Source organism: Dipodomys merriami, unplaced genomic scaffold (genome assembly GCF_024711535.1).
Source record: "Dipodomys merriami isolate MVZ:Mamm:240054 unplaced genomic scaffold, mDipMer1.0.p SCAF_11, whole genome shotgun sequence".
Classification (NCBI taxonomy): domain Eukaryota; kingdom Metazoa; phylum Chordata; class Mammalia; order Rodentia; family Heteromyidae; genus Dipodomys; species Dipodomys merriami.
The window spans coordinates 35,361,184-35,385,804 of NW_027202382.1; the positions used below are offsets into that span (position 1 = coordinate 35,361,184).

General features: G+C 40.5%; 2 protein-coding genes across 8 annotated transcripts in view; both read right to left on the reverse strand.

Annotated features, from left to right (window-relative positions):
* The window catches only part of Cdk5rap2 (CDK5 regulatory subunit associated protein 2), a 178,326-nt gene extending 173,855 nt beyond the window's left edge, over positions 1-4,471 (reverse strand). For all 7 annotated transcript variants that reach the window (XR_011369981.1, XM_070012605.1, XM_070012584.1 and 4 more), the window contains exon 1: positions 4,245-4,471. Coding sequence is in view for 6 of the 7 variants with exons in the window: in XM_070012605.1 (XP_069868706.1) it covers positions 4,245-4,300 (56 nt within the window). In the remaining variant the exon portion in view is untranslated. The remainder of the gene's footprint in view (positions 1-4,244) is intronic.
* Positions 4,472-19,311: 14,840 nt separating this feature from the next.
* Positions 19,312-24,621, reverse strand: part of Megf9 (multiple EGF like domains 9) — a 91,654-nt gene continuing 86,344 nt past the window's right edge. Inside the window, exon 6 of the mRNA XM_070012633.1 lies at positions 19,312-24,414. Coding sequence (XP_069868734.1) covers positions 23,963-24,414 — 452 coding nt within the window. The 3' untranslated portion in view covers positions 19,312-23,962. The remainder of the gene's footprint in view (positions 24,415-24,621) is intronic.

Here is a 24,621-nt window from a genome sequence, read left to right on the forward strand (position 1 = left end):
TACTTCTTGGCTTATATAAACTTTTGCCAGAAAGAATCTGACCACACCTCTGGCCTAAACAGTTGGGATTCTACATAAGCCCCCTCAAGCCTGGAGAGCTCTAAGGGTTGGTGACACCTTCACCTTTAAAAGCACGCTTCACTGAGAGCTGGCGTGCTGCGCACCGGGGGTACGATCCTAGGGTACTCCACACCAACTAAGATTCCGAAGTTTTCCATGCTCACATTGAAGGAAGGAGAAACACACCACCTGCTGTGAAAAGTAAAAAGTCAGAAACCACCGTCACCTAAAACATGAACCCAAACCACTATGCTATGACTCCGTCTCAGACTTCACACCAAATCCACTCTCACCTGCCTTGATATAACTTGATAGAAGATTCTTATCTCAGGCACACATGGGATCCTAATTAATGAAGTAGAAGCCTTTGCAGTGCCAACTGTGTATAACTCTCTAAACAGCACGCTGGAAATGAATGTTTCTTTATTTAATCATTCCCTTCAGTGATCTTTCCACTGATATACCTACCTACCCCTTTTTTATTTTTGTTTAAAATGTTTCACAAATAGACTCTGGTTTGGGTTTGGGCAGTACTGGGCTTCTGGGCCCAGAGCTCCACACTTGCTAGGCAAGCATACTACCATTACGCCCACCTTCATCACTATTTTTGCTCTGGTTACTTCTTGAATAGGGTCTTGCTTTTTGCCTCAACTGGCTGGACCCACATCTTCCTGTTTATATGTCTTTAGCAGCTAGGATGACAGAAGTGTGCTCATGTTTTCCCTGTTGAGATGAAGTCTTCCAAAACTTGTGTACCCAGGCTGGCCTAGAAGTGCAATCCTCCCAAACTCTGCCTCCAAAGTAGCTAGGATTGCAGCATTAACTTTGATTTAACATAAACATGTAAACGTTGAGAAGCTTCTGCTTCTCCATGAGACTCCATGAGACTCTGCCAATTAACACCAAACACCAGAAGGATGCCCCAAAGGTCACCCTTTCCTGAAATTAGTGCCCATGAAGGCTCTCTGCCCTAGAAGTGCAAACTGCTCACAGAAAAACTTTTCTCTCCAGTCTGTTCCTAACCAAGCAGCAAGCCATCAAATGGCAATGTGCTGAAGGAACCCATGGATGACAATGCCTAGTTTCAGGCTTAGAAGGCTCATGGTTGGGAAAGGCATACAAATGAAGAGCAGGACCCGGAGCTGCAGCGCATAGGGTCCTGTCTGGGAAATAGTGTGCCATGGGACAAATCTGACAAAAAGAGCTAACATTCCACTCTCCCCCATTGGTACCAGGCACTTATTATATAAGCTCTCACATCATCCAGGTGGCCATCAATGAAACACGCATTATCTTCAAAGAGACCATGAGGTCCCAAGGGTTGAGGACTAACTCCAGCCACACACCTGGCTGAACTAGAATGTAGACCCCCCTCACCCAAAGCCAGCCTCTTACCACTCTACCCAGCAAGATTTAAAGATCTGGGCTTGAGTGGGGTCTCTGGGTCCAAAGTCTAGGCCTTAATAACATGGATCCAGAGCAGTCAAGGACACCAGCAGGGATAAGGATCAAAGGCAACAGCACACATTAACCTAATCCAAGTGAGTCTAAGGGATAAAACTGGACTCCAGTTCAATCTTTCAAAGTGGGATGTGGAAGCCACAGGCAGAAGGTCTCAGACAGTACCATATTAGAATAAAACAGGTGACTTTCCTTCTAGAGGTGGCCTTCTCTGTCATCATCTGCCTGAGAAGGCAAGGGGAGGTGGCAAAGGAGCTGAAGGAGACAGCAGCGCGGCCTTTTTAGAGTCATCCAGCCCTGGGCTGTACATCAACCTACATTACGTGACAAAAAAAACTGAAGTTCCAAAGGAGGATAGTCTTAGGGGAAGAACACAAAGACACAACGCATATAAAATAATATTTATCAAAATGAACCCAGGAAATGGAAACAAGTTTTTTGTTGTTGTTGCTTTTGTTTTTCTTTTTGTCATTCATTCACATATCTGTCTTTGGGAGGGTAAGAGGGGCACAGAAATGGTGGGAAAAGGGTGAAAAAAATGCAACAGTAGTAATCACTAGACACTATATGGACAATTAATGGTGGGGACAGGAGAGAAAAACTGGGAGAGAGCAAGGGAAGGGGTGACATTATCCAAAAAGAAATGTACTCGTTACCTGACTTATGTACCTACAAACCCCTCTGTACATCACCTTTATAATAACATTTTTTTTTTTAATTTTTAAACTCAGGCTCCCAAGATGAGTGACTTGTCTAAGGTCACAAGGTTGTTAAATGGCAGAACTGAGACTTGAACTCCAGCTGGGTCTAGGTCTAAAAGCTGATGTGGGACCAGTAAATACTGAAGTGAAAAGACCAGATCTCAGAGTAGCGGTGAACTTTACTGAATGGCAATAGGAAATATGAAAAACAGGGTGCTGGTAGCTCACACGTATAATCCTAGCAACTCAGGAGGCTGAGATCTGAGGATTGTAATTCAAAGCCAATCAGGGCAGGAAAGTCTGTGTGACTCTTAACTCTACCAAAAAGCCAGAAGCGGTGCTGTGGCTCAAGTGGTAGAGAGCTTGCCTTGAGCTGAAGAGCTGAGGGACAGCGCTCAGGCCCAGAGTTCAAGCCCCATAACTAACCAAAAAAAAAAAAAAGTATCAGCAAACTGTGATGAGCAATTTCATATTGGCTTAGACAGGAGCTTGAAAGGGTCTATCTCTGTGCCTGATACCTAAAAGCTATGAATGAACACAGTAACCATTTACCAGGTCTGCCAAAGATAAGACCTCTATTCCTAGCTTATCATCAAGGCATAAAAGCAAGTCAAGCAGAGCAAGTGCAAGAACTAGCAAAAAAAAAAAAAAAAAAAAAAAAAAAAAAGCATCCTAGTTTGCACAGTGAACAACATGGTCCCTAACATTTAGGCCCTACAGGCTAAACACAGCAGCCTGTCCTACAGAACTAAATAAACACTGCAGGTTCTAAGTCCAGTTCTCTTCCTCTTCTTTCTGCAATCCCTCCTACCAGAAGCCCAGGACAATCAGAGGACCCAGCCTGGAGCAGTCCAGGGCCTACCAGAAGAAAAGATCTGGGCCTCACCACAGAGGACCCCATGGCCACTTGGAGCAGCTCCCCTGGAAGGCCCCCTTCAGATCATTCCCTGATTCCTACCACTATTGACAACACAGGTTGAATATCCCTAATTGGAAAATCCCAAACCCAAAATGCTCCAATATCAAAACTTTTTGCATTGGATCATGTTGGCTACAAGTGGAAAATTCCACACCTCCTGACTGCACATGATGGGTGTCACAGTCAAAATTAAGGCCTACTGCTTGGTATACTGGGTGTACACGAAACATAAATCAATTCCAAGTTCAGACTTGGGTCCTATTTTCAAGACATCTCAGATGTAGGTGTGTGTGAGACATACACAGACACACACATACACATGCAAAAATATTCTAAAACTTCAAAATAATCCAAAATCTGAAACATTTCTAGTCCAAAGCATTTGGGATCAGGGATACCCAACCTGTAATAATAACAGCAATACAGTGTCATTCTTTCAACCCTGATGGTATGCCAGGCACTTGGTTAAGTACCAAAGGAACTGCAGGGCAGCTATTGCTTCTTTTGATCTTCACCCCAATTCTGTTGGGTAGATAGTCCTGGCCCGTGTTACAGATAGGAAAGTGAGTCAAGTCACTTTGCCCGGGTCACCCAGGGAGTCACCTTACAGAGGCCGGGTTTGAATCCAGTGCTAACCATCTCCAGCCAAGACAATTAACAACCGCACTCTGCCGGCCCTATACTGTGGGTCACTATGGGACACCCCCCACACACACACCCCATAAGCTAAGCAAAGCCTATACTTCACAACCACAGTCCCCATAACGAACGCAAAACTCCCAAAGGCGGAATGAATCCTCAGGTGTCCTCTAAGTCCCCGCCCCCCCCAAAGCCCCCACGAAGGGCACACCCTCCAAGCGGTCCCCTCCTCCCAGTCTATCTGCCTGTCCTCCATGCCCCTTTCACGGGAAAGGCCCCGAGCCGAGCCTAGCACGGTGCCCGTCAGGCCCCAGACCCCAATCAGAGAGGCCGTCCCCCACCCCGCCCCCGTCCGAACACCTGAAGCAAACCCCCAGGCCGCGCGCGTCAGAGACGCTCCCCCCCGCACCCCACGGGTGGGCGCCCCGGCCCGGTCAGCCCGAGCGCCCCGGCCCGGGCCGCACCTGCAGCCGCTGAGCGTCCCGGGGAGGGTGACGTCCTCTTCCAAAACCGAGTCCATCGCGGACGCAAAGGCGACGTAGGCATCAACGACTGCGGCGCTGGCGCCGCCGGCTCCTCGGCTGCAGCGACCCGCCCGGACTCTCAGGTCCCGCCCCCTCCGACCCAGCTCTTGTTCCGAGTCAGGAGGCGCCGCTGGAATTCAAACCACAGCGGCCGCCATGTTTGCCAGGGCTTCTTCCTACGGAAACGGGGCGGGGTCAGCATGGCGCGCGCGCGCGCGCGGTGAAGCCGCGCTGCCGAAGCCAGGCAGGGAAGAGTGGGCGGCCGCCATCTTAACTAAGGGCAGTGCCTTGGTGCTTGGGCCGGTTAGACTACAGAATGACAGGCTCGCGGCCATCTTTTGCGAGGGCACGGCGGCCGAGGCCAGGAGGGACGCCATCTTTGTTAAGGGTGAAAGCCCAACAAGGTATGTTCTTTTAAGCGGGAAAAGGAAGCCCTTACTGTGGCGTCCCAACTCGGAGTTTTGTTTTCCTTGGAACAGTGACCACACACACACACACACACACACACACACACACTTTGGCATCCAAAAGGCTTCTGCCTGGAGGCTCAGATAATGGCATGTTGCCTCCCTTTTTGAAAAATCCTGCCTGCAGAGCACTAAGGCAAGCCGTAATTCTCACTCGGTTGGAAGCAATCCCTGAGCCAAAAGGTGAGCCGCACTCCCACTCCGAGCCTCCATGATGCTTCCTGGCTGTGAGGACTCGACTACAACTGCAATGAGTAAACTGAGGCCTAGAGAGACGAAAATGACTTGGCCCAAAGTAATGCAAAGGAAGTTTACTGTCAACGCAAACCCTAGCTGGGGCTTCTGCCAACTAGATCTAGACTCCCTTCTTTCTCCCTCTCAAATGACACGGCAATTACCAAACACCTAGGTACTTTTGGCAGCTATAGCCTTTTTTTCTTAATTTTTTATTATCTTTAAGTAGTTGTACAAAGAAGCTATCATTTAACAAAGCCATGTATAAATGCAATGCATCTTGATCAGTGTCACACTCCTTCAACATTCTTACCCTCACCCCTTTCAATTAACTCTTTCCCTTACTTTTCTTAATTTTGTGGTATGGAGTGAATTCTTCCCATTTTTTTGTCGGTAGTGGGGCTTGAACTCTGGGCCTGGGCACTGGCCCTGAGCTCTTCAGCTCTAGGTGAGCACTCTACCACTTGAGTCACTCCACCACTTCCGGTTTTCTGGTGATTAATTGGAGATCAGAGTCTGCCCAGGCTGGCTTTGAAATGGGATCCTCAGATCTCAGCCTCCTGAGTAACTAGAATTATGGGTAGGAGCCATCAATGCCCACTGTGACAGTGAATTCTTGAATCAACATTTCTCCAGTGTTGCTTCTTGTTCTTCATTGGGCAAGTCCTGGATGAAAGTAATTTTCAAAAATGAGTAGACAAGGGAATGGTGGTAACTGCCCTGTAATCACCAACAAGTCACCAATCTGTTTCCTCATTCTTTAACTAATTGCTCAATTACTCCCCAAAGGAGGTCTTTCCTACTGCTCTAAGCTAAATCCATCCCTTTCTTATAATCTGAGAAATCCATACTTTTCCTTTGTAGAACTTAACCACCCTTGCAAATATATATTTCTGTTTTTCCAATACCTTTTTTTTGCGGCTATGGAGGGCATAGGGCAGGAATTGTGTTCACTGCTAGGTCCTCTATGACAACATTGTGCCTACAAATCAACAGATGTTTAAAAATATGTGTTAGATGAATGAATGGCTTGATCAAATCAGTCTGGAAAATAGGCTAGTACCTCTCCTGCAACGATTTTGTGAGGCTGACCTGAGATACCTTTAGGAATGCCATAGTTCAGTTCTCTCTGATTTTCAATGTACTTAACTATTTTACACAGCCTGTGTGTCCCCATTCTTTTTCTACCTTAGAATGTAAAAGTAACATATAAATTCACATCTAGACAACACAGTATTTAAGTGACATACTCACCAGTTTCTATTCCTTGGGCAACTCATTCAAGGAAGCTAAATAATGACCCTAGTGTGGACAGTACAGTTTATCCCCTTGCTATATCTTAATTTTTCCATGTATAATTGAGCTGAAAATGTCAGTCTTACATGCTGGCATTCTCTAATTAGACACTTTGGAAACTATAAGGAAGAATCTGTAAGAAGCTCTCATTCAGATTAATTCATTGCCCTATTCAGACCATGTTCCTGAGTTATGCACTGAACTCTTAGTAAATCAAGAAACTGAAAATTGAATCAATTGCACAAAGGACAAGCTATATAGGAACTTGTTTTTCCCAGTACAGTAGTGGTCTCATAGTCAGGAACAGAGGCCTTTGCCCTGTCTGTCTCTGGTTTTAATTTCTGCCAAGCCTGGAGGTGATGTCACTCCCATCAGTTGTTTGGGCAATCCAAAGCTATCTCCTTGACAACAGCCAACCAGACACAAAGCCAGTATTATTTCTTTGGACAAGGTCAAACTTAATGGCTGGAAGTTGCATGGACCCAGATGTATTTTTTCATTTGCATGGAACTCTTCTGAAGATTTTAGCAGCTCAAGATAGTTGAATACCATTGCTAACAATAAAAATAATTTTATAGATAATACATTCATGATTCATTTTGAAATATTCCATTTTCTCTTCATAACACTATGAAGTAGGTTGAGATGATTCCCCTGTTGTACAGATGAAGAATTCTATAGTTTGGATCTTAACTGGCCTGAGAACACCATAGATCAAAGGTTTGGCCCCCAGCCTGTGGCACTGTTGGGAAAGGGCCTACTTAAAGAAAGTTGGGCCATTAGAAGCATGACCTTGAATAGAATGTTAAGATGTTAGGAGCCCTTCTCATTCTCATTCTTTCTCCCCTCACTTCCTTCTTGTCTGCCATGAGGTCAGCAGCTTCCCCATCACTTCCTCCAACATCACTTGGTCCAATCATGATGTTCTAAACCACATAGACCTAAGGGCAATGGAGCCAAGCGATCATGGTCTGAAACTGTGAGGCAAATGTTTCCTCTTATGTCAGTTATTTTGGCACAGTGCCAGGAAGATAATACAGGAAAAGTAGGATTCAGAGGATTTTCCAATGGCTACTTTTTTCTTTTCTTCTTTCTTTCTCCCTTCTTTGTCTTTGTTTCTACTTTGTTTCTTTCTTTCTTTTTCTTCCTTTCAGAAACAATTTGAGACCAGGAAAACAGTTGCAAAAAATAGTACAAAAAGACTGAGTGTTAGGCTCATGCCTGTAATCTTAGCCAGAGAAAACCCATGCAGGAAGATCATGAATTTGAGGCCAGCCTGGACTACATAGGGAGTTCAAGGCCAGCCTGGGTTGTATAGTAAATACCTTGTGACTTCAAACAAGCAAACAAACCAAAAAGTACAAAGAATTCCTCATGAAATCTTCATGTAGCTTCCTAATTTTTTGTGGTTGTTATTGGCAGTATTGGGGTTTGAATGCAGGGCCTTGGGTTTAATAAGCAAGTACTCTACCACTTGAGACACACCACCAATTTTTTTTTGCCTTAGGTTGTTTTTCAGATAAGATCTCACTTTTGCCTACTCACTCCTACAGCTTATTTTGTTGAGATGGGGAGTCTCACTCATTTTCTGCCCAGACTGGCTGTGTATCACAATCCCCCTGATTTCTGTCTCACAACTATTTAGGATTTGCTTCCTAATCTATTAGCATCCTCTAGAACCATAGCATAGCTGTTTAAAATGTTTCATTGATACAATACCATTTACTTATGGACCTGACTTAATTTTAATCCGTTTTCTTATTAACTTTCCTTTGTTGGTCCGGGATCCAATCCAGGATTCCACCTTGCCTTTAGCTGCCACATCTCCTTCCTCTCCTTCAACTGCTGATGGTTCTTTGTCTTTGTCTTTCATGACACTGGCACCTTGTAAAGTTCATGCTAAGTGTTGATAGAATGATCTTCAATTTCTGTTCACATGGCGTGTTTTCATGATTCAATTCAGCTTATACAGTTTGGGCAAGAAATTACAAAAGTGATGCTATGCCATTCTCAGTGTGCAATTGGAGAGCAAAGGATATTGATATGGCTCCCTGATTGATGGTATTAGCTCTTATCTCCCAGCTATGGTGTTTTATACCAAGTTTCTGTAAGGAAAATTACTATTTTTCCTTTTGTAGTTATTGAGAATCTTTAAGGGTGATATTTGAGATGATGTATTTTGGTTTTCATACTTTTGCCCACTAATTTTAGCATGCATGAATAAATTCTTACTTAAAACAATCATTATAATTTCCCTGTAAATGATTTTTCTGTTTTCATCATTCACTCTATATTTTTAAACCAAAATTCTACCATAAGGAAGAGCTGTCTGTTCTTCTCTATGTAATCATTTAGTCAATTATCCATTGGTTGTAATACTGGGGTTTGAAGTCAAGGCATTGTGCCTGCTAGGCAAGTGCCACTAATGGACCCCAGGCCCACTTATTTGATTCTTTATTTAGAATAAGATGGACTCATGGGAATTTATTTTTATGTGTTGTAATCCATTCTTTGTTAAATCATCATTGTTTGCTTTATTGCACAAATTGTCATAGATTTTAGCCTTCTAATACATTGCTGTGCCAAGATTCAAATGCAGATGTATCTGGTCCCAAGTTCAATAATACTTTCCCTTCCTCAAGAAGTCTTCCAAAGGGGCTGGGAAGGTGGCTCAGTGGTAGAGCGCTTGCCTTGCATGCCTGAGGCCCTGGGTTCGATTCCTCAGCACCACATAAGCAAAAAGAAAAAAGCCAGAAGTGGCGCTGTGGCTCAAGTGGTAGAGCACTAGCCTTGAGCTGAAGAGCTGAAGGACAGCACTCAGGCCCAGAGTTCAGGCCCCACGACCGGACCAAAAAAAAAAAAAAAGTCTTCCAAAATAACCCTCAACATTAGCAGTCCTAAGGAGCCAAGTCCCAATGAGGACCCACAGTCTTCTCCACAGTGTGCTGGGATATCAAGCCAATAACCTAACATCTAGTCCATGATCACAGTAGAAAGTTGATGCCATCTATCACATTAACTCCAAGTCTTATTTTTTTCTTAGGAAGGGAAAAGAAGGGTGACTATAGTTCATATGTGACCTATCACATATCTTAAAAAAAAAAAAAAAAAACTTAAAAAGAAGAGCTCCAAGCATAAAGAAACAAGGAGCTAAAAACATTAATGAAGCTGGTTGCTGGTGGCTCACGCTAATCCTAGCTACTCAGGAGGCTGAGATCTGAGGATCACGGTTCAAAACCAGCCCAGGCAGGAAAATCTCTGAGACTCTTATCTCCAATAAACCACCAGAAAACCGGAGTGGTACGGTGGCTCAAGCGGTAGCGCGCTCGCCTGGAGCTGAAGAGCACAGGACAGCGCCCAAGCCCCAGAGTTCAAGTCCCACGACCCACAAAACAAAAAAACATTAATGACCTGATTTGATTAGACTACATTGCACACATTCATTAAAATATCACAAATAACCACCATTGTTGCATATTAATTCAAGCAAGAATGATCACCAACATTCATTGTATTTATCAGCTGTTTTTTGAATGACAATGCCTTTGTATAATTATAAAACTATTTAAAGATAATTTCTAAAAAAGAAAACCAAAAGGCAGAAAGGGGAATGAGAAATACCCCATATTAAGAAGGATAAAATGTAAATACTGGACTAAATCCTAAAAAAAATACATCAATATTATATCACCTTTGAATTGCCCAGAAAATTATTGCCCATTCAACTTTCTAGACCTTTTTTTTTAAAAAATCTAGATCCAGAACTCATTAGAGTACATCATTGAAGTTCTTTCAGATCTGCTGGTCCATGAATAACTGGAATTATCTACCAGATATTGAGCTCTTGCTGGGTGACAGGCAATAGATTAAATGCCTTTAATCCTCACAGTAACCCCACATAGCAGATTGTGCTCTGGTTTTATAGTTAACAAAGCTGAAGTTTAGAGAGAAAGATTTACCTGGATACTGTAAGGGAGCCATCCTAAAATATGCTCCTTTGGCATAGGGCTATTTTGAGCTGAAGGCAATTGAGCATCAGTAACAAAAAGGAAGAGTTCTGGGCTGGGAAGTTGGCTCAGTGGTAGAGTGCTTTCCTCGCATGCATGAGGCCCTGGGTTGGATTCCTCAGCACCACATAAGCAGTAAAAAGCTGGAAGTGGTGCTGTGGCTCAAATGGTAGGGCACTAGCCTTGAGTTGAAGAGCTGAGGGACAGCGCCCAGGCCCAGAGTTCAGCCCCCACGACTGACAAAAAAAAAAAAAAAAAAGGAAGAGTTCTCTGCCTTCCTCTAGTCTGCCTAAACGCAAGTAATGTAGGTCCCTTTGTGAAGGTATCCCTGTCTTTGTTAGTTTTCTTATAGATTTCCCATAATTTGTCATCCCCATGAAATCCAGATCCCCTTTCCTTTGTCAAGACAATATGTCTAACCACTTCTTTGAGCTTTATTGCCTTTCTATGAATTTCTATGCATGTAACTACTAATAAGGACTGTATCCTTATCTCCTGTTAATCTGTCTTTTGTTAGTCTAATTCACAGACTTCCAGCAACTACACATAACATGGGAGAGAAAAAAACAAAAACGGTCTTCCCAACACCACGTGAGCAGTGAAGTATCCAGGATTTGAACCTTGACTTAATTCTGAATCCCATTCTCTAAATCACTAAACCTCATTATCTTTCATAAAATTTCAGGATTTCTGGTTCTCAAAAAGCTGTTTAATGCGCACCTGATTAATTATACAGCAAAGTCAGAGATCTGAAATATTTTGCTGGTATAAGAAAAACAATGAGGACACAGAGAGGCGATGAAGGTATGGAGAAAGATGTTTTACAAGTAACCTTTGTCTTGCATATAGAAACTATATGTAGCCTATGTTCACTAGATTCTGACTTTTGAAGTCCCCAGAAATAAAGTAAAACTTTATTTGATTCATACATTTTACAACATGTCATATTCTTCATCCCTTGAGGCTCTCCTCCCAACTGTGAGATGTTTGCTGTTTATGGATAAGGCTATGGAGGCATAAAGACATGAAGCCATTTCCCCAAAGTCATATAGTTAAAGACAGAGAAAGGGACTTGAACCTGTGTACAGTTTTCCCAAAAGCTGACACTCCGGAACTTTTTGAAAACATACAGAAAGCACTGATACATTGCAAGCCCCCCAAAAGTTCCTTCTGGAATTGATGATCCTCAGTACCAAGGCCAGATCCAGGGGCTAACTATGAGAGTCAAAGGCTACTGGAAAAAAAAAAATTCTAAGATGCCAAGAGAGTGCTTTCAATCATCCTCCTCAGTGCCCTACTGAATATGTAAAATAGCAATAGCTCTAGGCAAAGGATCATTGAATCAATCAATTGGCTGGACATCTTTAAGATGAAAAGCAGCACTCAAAATTTTACGTGTCCCAGAAAGGGGGATGGTAAGCTTTGCTTTTCCCTCAATGTAATGAATTCACATTAGTGAGCAGGTCAGGACCTCCCGACCTGGAAGGCTACAAGACTTCCTTTTTCAGTGGGATACTTGCCAGGCTGCTTTGCCTTGACAGAGGCCCTCTTCTGTGGTTGGCAGAGTACCAGCTAGGCTACACAAGCCAGGCTCTGCACAAGTACATGGAGCTAAGGGATAAGCGGAACCTAACCTCTAATCTATGCTCTACTCAACAAGTCATGAATTCATTGCAAAGAAGAAATGTCTTTTTCCTAGGTCACCCCAAAGAACTCTGTGTGCTAGTGTTTCTTATAGTCTCGTAGACCTTTCCTTCCTCTTCTCTGCCTAATTCACAGGATCCGTCTAGCCAGTTTTTCTTATTTGTGTGTCTGCTGAGGACTGAGGAGAGTCTTAGATATACTAAGCCTGTGTTCTACACAGTAGCTACAGCCCCATCCTCTAAGCACAATGTTTTTGAATGTTGAATACACGGATTTCTCTTCAATTCTCTAAGGATGCCTAGAAACACACAGACCTCCATAAATATCTCCTACAGTTGATTGTCTGGGAAACAGAAAAATACTTGCCTATCACAGAAAAAGGTACAGTTCAAGGATGATTACAAACAGTAACTGACAGTCTTGGTCCTAACCACAATTTAAAAGAAAGTTCTGGAACCCAGTCTGGTAGATGCTCCATCTCTAGAGTACAAGAGCACCCTGAACTCTTGCTTGCTTGTTTTAGGATGGTCTTGCTATGTAACCCAGGCTGGCCTGGAACTCAATCCTCCTGCCTCAGCCTCCCCAGTGGTAGGATTACCCGTGTGTACTACCTTGCCCAGCTTGAGGTTGTCTTCATTGTGATCCTTAAGCTAGGCTGCCTCCACAGGCATGCTGTGTGACTTTTAGATCACTTTAAGCTAGAATACAATGATAACAATACAATAAAATTCATCCACTGTAGATGAACATTCTGATGAGTTCTGGCAAACTTTTGTACACCCCTGTAGTCATTGTCACAATCAAGATACACAACTATGCTCTCCAAAAGAATCTTGTGGACAAAAATATTCTGAATCTTCAGGTTCCCATGAAGTAGCCACTAGTATCATGTGACAATTGGATCCTGGGATGTGGTTGGTTATGGGAACCAAATCTCTTAATTTATTAAATTATTTAAATTTATTTACTTAATTTATTTAAATTAAGTTGATTTGAATATAAATAGCCATCCAAGGCTAGTGACTTGGATAGTTATAAAACATTTCCCTCATTTTAAAAAGTTCCCTCATGATTCAGTTGAAATCTATTCTCTTTTACCTCAGCAAATTACTGACCTACTTTCTGTCTTTAAACGTGTATTTTTTTCCAGTCTCACATAACTGGAATCATACATTATGTACTCTTTTGTGGCCTATCTTCCCTAGAGAGCAGGAACTTTTACTTCAGTATATTGGGATTTATTATAGCACCTGGCAGATAACAGATGTTCAATAAATGCTGATGGAAGAATGACTTATTAAGTCTCAACCAAAAGTAATGTTCTTACTCACAAACATCCTTGTCTTCCCATCTAATGGAATAGAAGAATGAAAAGGACCTCATAGAGAATATTTAACTCTTAGATGTACTAGTAGAAAATCTGAGCTCCACATGAGTCCAGTGGCCTGCCCACATTCACTGTAGACTTCTTTAAGTATGGTTTAGACCCTCCATAGCAGACTCTCAGGCCTGAGCTCTGCCCACTTCACAGAGCTCCCCATCCTCACATTTCCCACAGGTCAACATGGCAACTCCCCTAAGTGTTGGTGGAACCACAGAACACCCCTCAAACCCACACTGCCAGGTCAGCCTCCTAGTACCAGATCACTGCTGAAAGCACAGAAACAATCCAACCCAGGAAAGAATCTCATTTCAATCCAAATAGACCCGAAATCTAGGAATGGCCTGCCTCCAATGTTAGGCTGTAGATTGCCTTTCCAGTCAGAAAATAAGCCACACAGTGTTAATACTGCATTTTTGTGAAGTTCTAATGGAGACCTCTTACATAAAAGAAAAAAAGGATGGTGTTATTGTAGACCTTATGTGTTCCTGGGTACTTCACACATATGGCTTTTCCTAACATCACTGTAAACCTAAGAAGCCTTTCTACAGGTAATGACAATCAGACTAAAAGGACTAAGAATTGTCTTTTGACTTGCCCAACATTGTATGGTCTTAGGCCGCGCACTGAAAGCCACATTTCTCTGCTTCCAGATTTGTAGTGCAATCTGTTATTTTTTAGTAACTAGGAATGACATTTTCTGTTGTTGTTGTTCTAATATTTTTAATATGCTGCATTAAATTTAATACATTGTTGGTGACTGAGATCTAGGAAAGTTTGGTGACAATTGCTAATATAGCTTTAAGTTTTCTGGTATATTTCTACATCCTCTTTAGTATACTTTACTGATACTTTAAAGATCTGATGATCTCAGTATTTTAATATGGAAAAATGAGGTACTGGTTATAAGTAAATGAAATTATTATTATTTAACCCAGGACAAGAAATTAAAAATGTAACTGCTTCTAGGGCTGGGAAGGTGGCTCAGTGGTAGAGCGCTTGCCTTGCATGCCTGAGGCCCTGGGTTCGATTCCTCAGCACCACATAAGCAAAAAGAAAAAAAGCTGGAAGTGGCACTGTGGCTCAGGTGGTAGAGCGCTAGCCTTGAGCTGAAGAGCTGAGGGATAGTGCCCAGGCCCAGAGTTCAGGCCCCATGACCGGACCCAAAAAAAAAAAAAATGTAACTGCTTCTAAATGCTGATTTTTTTTTCTTTTTTTTTTTAGAATGTAAAGTCCTCTCCATGTCCTTTGGGGACTAATGGCCCATTGGAGTCTATACAATTTGCTTAATTACCCCCACATTATTATCTCAACTAAAGCAAAATCTTAATAGACAATCCTTAATGTCTTTATTCTTGTCCAGAGGAACCCCAGCTCTCCGCAAAAAATAGCTTCTTCAAATGAGTCTGGATAATCCCCTAGCCATGGTGATTAAAGACCACAATGGCTCATTTAGTAAAAATGTGTGTTGGGAGGAGGATTAAAAAAGCTGAGATGCTAAGATATAGCCTGTTGGTTTTGCCAGCTATTAAAAATAAGAACAAGAAAGAGAAGGCATCCTAAGTGTCAAATTTCAGATAGTTGCTTCCTGCCCTTCAGACAGGGGCTGCAGGGTATGAGGATCAGCAGTCCAGACTGTGAGTGAGGCCTCAGCATGGACCAAATGAGCTTGGTCAGCACCATTGCACCAGAAAGGGTTTTGCATTGTATGTTCCCAGGGTCTGTCATTCACAAACATTCCTACTTACACATGACTTGGTACTTCCCAGATAATTTTTTTGGAGGGATGGGGATGGGAAGGGTCAGTCATGGGGCTTGAACTCTGGTCCTGGGCGTTGTCCCTTAGCTCTTCAATTCAAGGCAACCACTCTACCATGGTTTTCTAGTGGTTAATTGGAGATAAGAGTCTCACGGACTTTCCTGCCTGGGCTGGCTTTGAAATGCGATCCTCAGATCTCAGCCTCCTGAGTAGCTAGGATTACAGATATGAGCCACAGGCACTCTGCTTTGTTGTTGGTGGTGGTCATGGGGCTTGAACTCAAGGCCTGGGTGCTGTCCCTAAGTTTTTTGGACAAAGCTAGTGCTCTACCACTTTGAGATACCACATCTGGTTGGAGATAAGAGCATCATGGACTTTCCTGCCCAGGCTGCCTTTGAGCCACTATCTTCAGATCTCAGCCTCCTGAGTAGCTAGGATTATAGGTATGAGCCACTGGCACCCAGTTCAGTCTACTTTTTTGTTGTTGTTATTTAAGCTGGTACCAACTCAAAGTCTACAGTATATATGTACATCATTACCATCTTTTCCCATGATTCACTTAGTCATTTATCAACATTGACCCTGGGAGTGGGGAGATAACAGGACATTCCTACAATTTCATTAAATTCCAATACTATGTTCTTGGAGTATAGCATCAGAACCCATATGCTCGAGGCACAGTACCAGAAGATTGTCCCACTTCAGATTCCAATCAAAAGTCCAGGCCTCCTGGGCTTCTGACAACAAATTGAGAACTCCTACAATTCCTTCCTCTTGTTTTGACAATTTGCTTGAGTAGATTGCGGGTCTGGAGAACATTTCACTTATATTTACCTCTTTAGTATCAAGGATACAACTCAGGAACAGCCAAGTAGAAGAGATGTGAAGTGCAAAGTAAGGGGTCAGTTTTCATGCCCTCTCGGTGCATCATCTCCAGCAACTCCATGTTTGTTCACCAACCTGAAGCTCTGCAAGGCCCTTCCAGTTAGTTTTGATGGCGGTTGCATTACAGAGGCATGATGGATGGACTCAATCTCAGCCCTTCTCCTCTCTTAGGGGGTAGGCTGAAAGTTTCAACCCTCTAATCATGTGGCTGGTTCTTTCTCAGCAGCCAGTACCCCATCTTCTGACTTTCCAAAAGTCCTCTTATTAACTCAGGTCTGGTTAACAACAGCTTGCTATGAATTACAGAAGATGTTCTTTTCACCTTTATTAAACTGGAGCTATTTCAGAAGCCAGAGACACATACCAGGTATTAACGTGAAAGATGCTTCTAAAGCTATTACTAGGCAATTTCAAATCTTTAGGAGCTGGGGTCACTGATTTTCAAATATTATACCAACTTTATATTCACAGGGTAAACCTCAGTTGGCCACGAAGCACTATTTTTTTATGTATGGTTCCATTTGTTTATATTTTCTTAAAAATTTTCCTATATTCATGAGGAATATGTAAATATGTCTTTGGGCAAATGTCTTTATCTGATTTTTGTCTCAGGGCAATCCTGGTCTAGTAGAATTAGTTGGGGGAATATTGTCTTTTCTGTAGTTTTTCTGAAAGTGTATAGAATTGGTAATACCTCTTTTTTAAGTATTTCTACAATTCACCAGTCAAACTCTCTGGAAGTCAGGTTTTTGTTACAATTTCTATAATAGGTGTAGGACTGTTTAGGTTATCTATTTCTTTTTGAGTGAGCATGGCAGTCTTTCAAGGAATCTACATTTCACCTAAGTCATCAACTTTGTTGATATAAGTTTCTCTTACTATACTTTTGATGATTGTGGCATTCATAATAATTTTCCCTCTGTAACATACAATGAAAACATTTTTCTTGTGTTTTAAAACTATCTGAAATTCAATGTTCAAGCACATTGTGAAGCAATACATTTTGAACTTCACAGTCAGATAACTTTCATTTTGGAAACAGAAATATTAGAAAGAAATATTATATAATATTATACAGTAATTATAATTACTGTATAATATTTTCATTAAAATTGCTTTGAAAACCTAAGTAGGTAGCCTACTTAGGTAAAACCTAGGTAAAACTTTGATTTTTAACATTTACTTAGCCTGTTGGTGAATTCTCCCGATAAAATCATCTCAAAAGTTTTTTTTCATTTAGTTTAGTTTCTAAAATATAACTAAACAGGGGCTGGGGATATAGTTGAACAGCAGAACACTTACCTATCATGCACAAAGCCCTGGTGTGATTCCCAAAACTGCAATAAATAAAATAATAAAATAAAATAAAGTGCAAAGATTACTATGATGTTTCTGATTTAACCATAATAGAGCATGCAAAACTTTTTTAAAAATGTGTCTCATACTCACTCCTATAGAAAATGAATACCATCAACTTTAATAATGCAGTCTACTAAAGTAGACCCTTTGTATTCACAGATATATGGTTTCAAGGAGACGGCTGGTGAGAAAAAATCCAAGCATGCTAAGGATGCATAAAATTCAGTATTCTAAAATTATTCAAATTTGGGGCTGGGAAGGTGGCTCAGAGGTAGAGTGCTTGCCTTATATGCATGAGGCCCTGGGTTCGAGTCCTCATTAACCACAAAAGCAGAAAAAGCTGGAAGTGGTGCTGTGGCTCAAGTGGTAGACTGCTACCCTTGAGCTGAAGAGCTGAGGGACAGCACCCAGGCCCAGAGTTCAGGCCTCATGACCAACAACAACAAAAAATTTCAAATTTATCTATACCAATATGTGCAATAGGATTGAACATCCATAACTTAAAACTATATGGAGTAGGCCTTAACAAAATTATTGCTATATATATTAATACTGGCCATCAAAATCTGGATCCTATTTCATATTCCCTATCTCAAATATTACAGATGTTTGATTCATTTTTCCCATAATGCTGCTGAACTGCTACTAAAGACATGCTGCCTTTCACATGACCTCTTTAAGTTCTGAATATGCCTTTTATTAGCTTAGGAGGATTGTTTTTTTTTAATTTTTTATTGTGAACATACTGTACAGAGGGGTTAGAATTACATGGGAAGAGGATTGTTATACTTTTACTTTCATCTTAAGGCTCCATTTGCTTTTTTTTTTGGAGGGAAGAAGAGTTTTCAAAATTAAGGACAGGGAACTATTCAGCAGATCATACAATTTAAACATTAACTGATGATGATGCATCAACTGAACTGCATAATGAACATGAAAACTTAAAACTTATTTTTGAAATTTCTTTTGAATTTGTTAATGTTTGGTCAAAATAACATGTAATAAATATATAAATAAAGCAAACTTACTGTAAAAGTCTTTACCAGATAGGTTTATCAAAAGTATGAATAATGTAAGTTATATTCTAATAACATGTTATGTTTATAATTATTTCTGCTTGGTGTGATATATATATATATATATATATATATATATATATATATATACACACACACATACACACACACATACACACTTTTCTTTGAAAATCAATTTGTTTAGATTTCTGACACTATTATTCCTGTTGTTCCTTAGGGTGATATAACCCAATTTAGGTACATCACTGAAGTATATGTTAAATAGATAAGGCATGATTATAAACCCTAGTTTCAAAATTTAAACATTAACCAACTGAAGGAGAATAAATGAATTGAAGTTTATAAACATTCAACAAAAAATATGTTTGACCTAGTCACCTTTTTCAGAGCATCCCTTAGCTCTCTAGATGGCATCATATTAAACATCATTCAGCTTTGTCAAAAGTACCTTAAAATAATAAAAGATGCACTGTATCTATGGGTTTCCAATAAGCACAAAGAATGTGGTTTACTTCCAGATTTCCACCAAAGAAAGGAAATTCTTACATTGTGAGACAAAGAATCCCAAGGAGAGTAAGTTTTCTCCATAAAGTTTTCATGAAATTTCAACAGATTCTCATACAGGACAGGCAAAAGCATAAACAAGACTATGTTATTGCTCATTTATTTTTATTTGCAGTGCAGGGTCTTAGTGCATACTAGGCAAATGCTCTACCACTGATCTACATCCCAGCCCAAGGATGTACGTCAACATGTTTTCTTCTCAGATGTTGCTTTGTGACAAGAAATGATCTGAAACAAAATAGATGGTTAATGTATGAAATATTTAAAGATTTCCATGAAATGAGTTGATAAAAAATGATCTTTAGCCCGTTTATATATACAGATGAGCGTATGTATGTCTAATTACTCCACCACAAAAATAAATGAAACAAATCTACAATAGGTACAAATTATATACATTTATTAATAATTTTAAATAACACTCTTGTATAAATTCTTTCATATATTCAAATCATACACAAATTTAGAAATGCATCATGAAGCCTAGAAGAGCATACGTATGAGACATGTTTTTTTTAATTTGTGTTAGAATTTTAGTGACATAAATATAAGTTTATTGTTTCAGAAACATTCCCTAATTGCTTGGGCTAAGTTTTAACTTCTTACAGAGTGCTTGTGCCTAGCATTAAAACTTGACTTTAAATCATTTAGCTTTTAGACTAACTTGAATCTGCAGCCCTGGGCTTCCACCCTAGGACTGCTGCTACAGTTAGTGCATGTACATTAGCAACAACAACACAAAAAGATTCCCAGCTGCCTTTGAAAAAGCATCATTCAAAACCACGGACATTTCAGTGATCATAACCTTCAACATTTGATATTATTTGATTTCTTTAGATGAATCAGTATGTTCTTCCTGCTTTTCCCCTTGGCATAGTCACTGGCTCAGGGTTCAAGAGAAAAATGCATTCACTTCCTATTACACTCCAGCACAAACCAAACCTATCTTAGCTCTTAAACTCTTTACTAGCAAGATCTTAACAGACCAAAAGATCTTTTGTAGAGAAGGTCAGAAAGACTTTCTTAGCTCTAACAGGTCACACTGGTTTGCTTCTTACTCCTTTTAATATTTTGTCAGAGAACTTCCCTTGTGATGTGAAATTCAACTCCTACCTAACTTACCTCAAAATATAAATATCAGGGAATATTTATTGTAAGTCATGACAAGTTCACATGTATAAATATTATCACATGTATGACTATTATCCTACAATAGGTATAGAACCAAGGCAAATGATCTAACAACCTGTGTTCGATCAAAATCTAACAAGAGGAAGTATGGCTGCTTTAGCTCTCTGATTCCAGAACAGCATAAGGGCTAAAAACTGGAGTCTGAATTCAGGGTCTTGTACTTAGTAGGAAGTTGTTCTACCACTTGAGCCATTTCTCTAGTCCAAGGGCTAAATATCTTGAAGGTACTCAGTTGACCCAAATGAACTAGTAGATCACTGAGCATTGCTTAATAGTCACTTATCCTGGAAATACTGGGACTAGAGAACAGCCATATAATTTGAAGCTTATACAAATTCTGCTCCTCTTACCCCCACCCAATCTCTATCCTCTCATTCTATGTCTGCTCTGTTCTCTCATAAAACCCAGGTATCCTGGAAAAAGTAATTCATTAAGTCCATAGGACTTTGGTACATATGAGGGTTTTTACTATTTTTTTTCTGTATAGCTGGAGAAATTCCATTAATAAAAAGAACCCTGGAAGGTAGAAAGTGGAGAGGGAAAAGGGAGGTGAGGGAGTACAAAGACCTATTTAATGCTACCTAAAACATCTATCAGAAATACATAGGGTTTACTAAAATGGGTTAATTAAAAATGCATATGGGTTTACTAAAATGAATTAGTGAAGATAAAAGTATCATTTAATAGCAGTAACTGTCATTTCTTGATAAGATTTACGTGGGTATTTCTTTAAAAAACGTATTTCTAACCCTTACAACTCTTCCAATATTAGGCTTCTAGAGGACTGATGGGGTTCGGCTGCTGGATGCCATCTTTCAAGGGATAGCTTCAGAGGAATGAAAATTGTGCAGGGGATTTCATACCAGTTTTCTCATCTGACTTCAAGGGTAGAGCAACTCATGATTTATATTTAGAACAAAATTATTCCACAAGCAAAAAGCTGAGGTCATTAAGAAATACTATTTTAAACAAGTACAAAGGTCTTAGTTTTCCCACCATGGTGAAAAATTACGAATATGACCTAAGAGGCGAAGTTAAAGTTAGCAAGTATTTAAATATAAATGTTCTGGCTGATGTAACTTTAGCATTATCTTCTCAGGTTTGTTTCAAGGAACCTCTGCATAGTCAGAATCCTATTTTGGCTTTGGCTTTTGGATCCCAATAAACACTCCTCTGTCTTTATTGGGTTAACTTGTGTTTAACAAATGTTTATTTCCCATCATCCTCAATCCTGACCATTTTTTTTTTTCCCCCAGAGGGTAAGGTATTAGGGAGAAAGGCTATGCTACTTTGCATAATCCTTTAGAACAGTCTATACCACCTAAGCAGCAACTGTTGAGAAAACAAGTTTCCCCCTGCTTGGAGGGATTAGCTCACCTTAGCAAAGCATAAACTGGACTTTGTTTTTTGTTTTGTATCACTAATAGTGGCTTTAGATAAGAATTCTCGTGTGTGTGTGTGTGTGTGTGTGTGTGTGTGTGTGTGTGTGTGTGTGTGTGTGTGTGTGTGTGTGTGTGTGTGTGTGTGTGTGTGTGTTTTCTCCTCATAATCTTTCATGGCTCTGTGACCCTAAATTGCATCTCATAGTTACATCCACAATGGGGCCTCTTCCTCCCAGTCTTCTTGTTTATGGCTGGGCAATTTCTGCATTAGCACAGTCAAAAAGACTATAAAACTGGGAGCCCAAATTTGAAGCCTAATATTGACACACATTGTGTGTCACAGAGTGACACATTTAGCCCTTCTGTGCCTCAGTCTTCTCATCTATAAAATGGGTAAAAATTACTTCCTCAGAGGAGACATAGGAGAAACTAAGGATGTACATAGAAAAGTGTTTTGTAAACTAGAAAGGGCAATACACATATTGATTTTTGTGTGTGTGATGCTGGGATTGAGCCTAGGGCCTCACACATGCAAAAGTTCTGTAGCACAGAGCTGTATCTCTAGCCCTTAAGGATTTTTTAATATAATGCAACACAATGTCTACTCTTGTGGGCAATAGTCAAATATGCAGAATGCCTTCAAGTTAACCTGAAGCAGATTATCTGCCAACACATCCTCAAGGACATCATCTCCAAACCCTGGGAACAACTTGGGGGTGTCCTATAAGAAAGGGACCAAATTCTATTTGTTTGTTTGTTTGTTTCCCTGAGGAAGTTAGGTAAGCAGGCCAATTTGGATTCCTTGGGTCCGGTCTATCCAATCTAGTAAGCAGTCTTTGCTCTTTTCCTGACCACTTCACAGCCTGTTGTTCCTCCTCTTAAATATATTGAATATCTATATTCAACTTCTGGCTACCTTTCTTGGTGTGCTTAATCTACATGTCAATATCGTAAAAGATGAGAGCAATAGCAATTGGTATCTGGGAAATGAAAACCTGCATCTGAAAGAAAGGACTAGCTATACATACCCAACTACAGAGCTACCCGCTAACCAGACAAGAAGCTGGAAAAACTGAAGCACTGAAGAAAATGGGACATCTCTCATGACAAATCAGTGATAGGGTATGTTCAAATGTAGGACATTAGTTATTTGGGGTATGGAAGGATAAAAATGTTTTACAGGCATGAAAATGTGTGATATGATGGCTTTTCTTTTGGAACTCAAATATTTCTATCTTTTGGAAGACTATCTTTTACATTCAGGAAAAATATTTTAATGAGGAATGTTTTACAGCAATCTATGTGAAACATTTAGAATGACTAGTGTATAGTTTAGGTAACAGTTTTGGAGAATGAAGTCTGTGTCCTAGCTTAATAATTACTAACTTCAAAATCTATTGCTTGAATCTACAGTAAGTTAAAGAGCACATAGCTCTACTTTTAGGTTGAGAGAGGAAAGAAAAATTAGAAACATTCAACCTCTTATAAATTTCAACAAGGTCCAAAGAGGGACTAAAAATGACTGATGCTCACCAGAGTCCCAGCTCTAGCAATATTGCCACCTATTTTACAGTATTTTAGCCAACCCCCATATTTCCTTTTTACAACACCATTTAGCTGCTGTACAAATAAATTCTAGATGATAAAATATGACATGATTTTTTTACAAATAGATACAAATACAATGTTGACCAGATATGCTACATTAACTATGTACACCTTATTTTTCTAGAGACAGGAATAGTCCTTATTTTTAGAGAGGCAGGAATATTCCTTATTTTTAGATAACTTATCATTTACACTGAGCCCCTGAGGAGGACCATCAGCTTTCTGCTCCCTCAATGCTGCCTTCACCATTAGAAGCTTGTCCTGTGCTTTAATCTCACTACCCAGTGAGAATCCTAGGAGGAAAAAAAAAATCAAGCCCTAAAGATCATCTAGGGACCTTTCTGACCCTAGTCTAGATACAATCAAGATTGTTTATTATAATCCAGCCTAGACACCAGCTTTTCTTCCATTGTGTCTTTTAGCATGGCACAATGAATATAATCCCTGCTCCTCCTTTAAAAATAAAATGTTCCAGGAATGGAGATGAAGTCTTGCAGCAGTCCATTTGCCCTCCACCCTGCTGTGAGATGAGTACCTCCAATGGTCTATTTGGAGATCCAAGTGGATTTGGGCTGCACTACGAGATTCAGCCTTTCCATACTCCCATGTGGTTTGATACAAAAATATACTTTACTTTAAGTCCTTAATGACATGAATCCTTCAGATCTTCATGGGAAACTAAGAGCAACAGATAGGTTAAGCACATTGCATTTGCACCTGACGAGTTCAGGGACACTATTTGCCTTTCTCAGCAAACTCTGCCCAGGCTTTGTCTGGCTCAGAGGGTGATGCTGCTTTAATAAGCACTGTGGTTTAAACAACCCAGGAGAACAGCTCTACCTCCTTAGGCTTTGTAGTTATGTATGGGTGTCGTCAGGGTCAGTTGACCATTGGGAGCCACTTCATTGCCATCATCTTCCAACAATCCCGACACATCTGCATTGGGAATGCTGTCATGGTAGCTGCTGAAACTGATATTGTCTTCTTTCAGCTCGATGGTCCAAAAGGGGGCATTGAGCTTCCTGTTCTGGTACTCACGGTACATGTATACCGCCCCCACAAATCCCATCAGCAGCACCACCACAATGATGATGACTGTCAAAATGATGATGTTAAATTGGGTCCATGATACATCAGCTAAGGCTGAAGTGCTGTTTTCAGAGGAGCTTACTGAAAAGGTAGTCTGCAGGGTTGTGGGGGTAAAGGTAATATTTATAACAGGGGTGGGCACTGATGTGGTCAAAGAGGCATTGGAAACCAAAATGGTAGAACCTTCAGGTGTTGGAACAATAACTTCTGAAAATAAAAACAGAGAATGAAATGTAAAAGTCAAAATTATCTAGTTTTCAGAAACAACAAAAGAAATACACATGAGAGTGGAAGCTGATGTAGGATGTTGACATGGTATCCTGTGTTAAAGCAAGTTTAAAATAATTTTAAAAGAACTACAGTGGTAAGAATTGTGGTATGGAAAGCTAGCTTATTATACTTATAGCTGTCCAA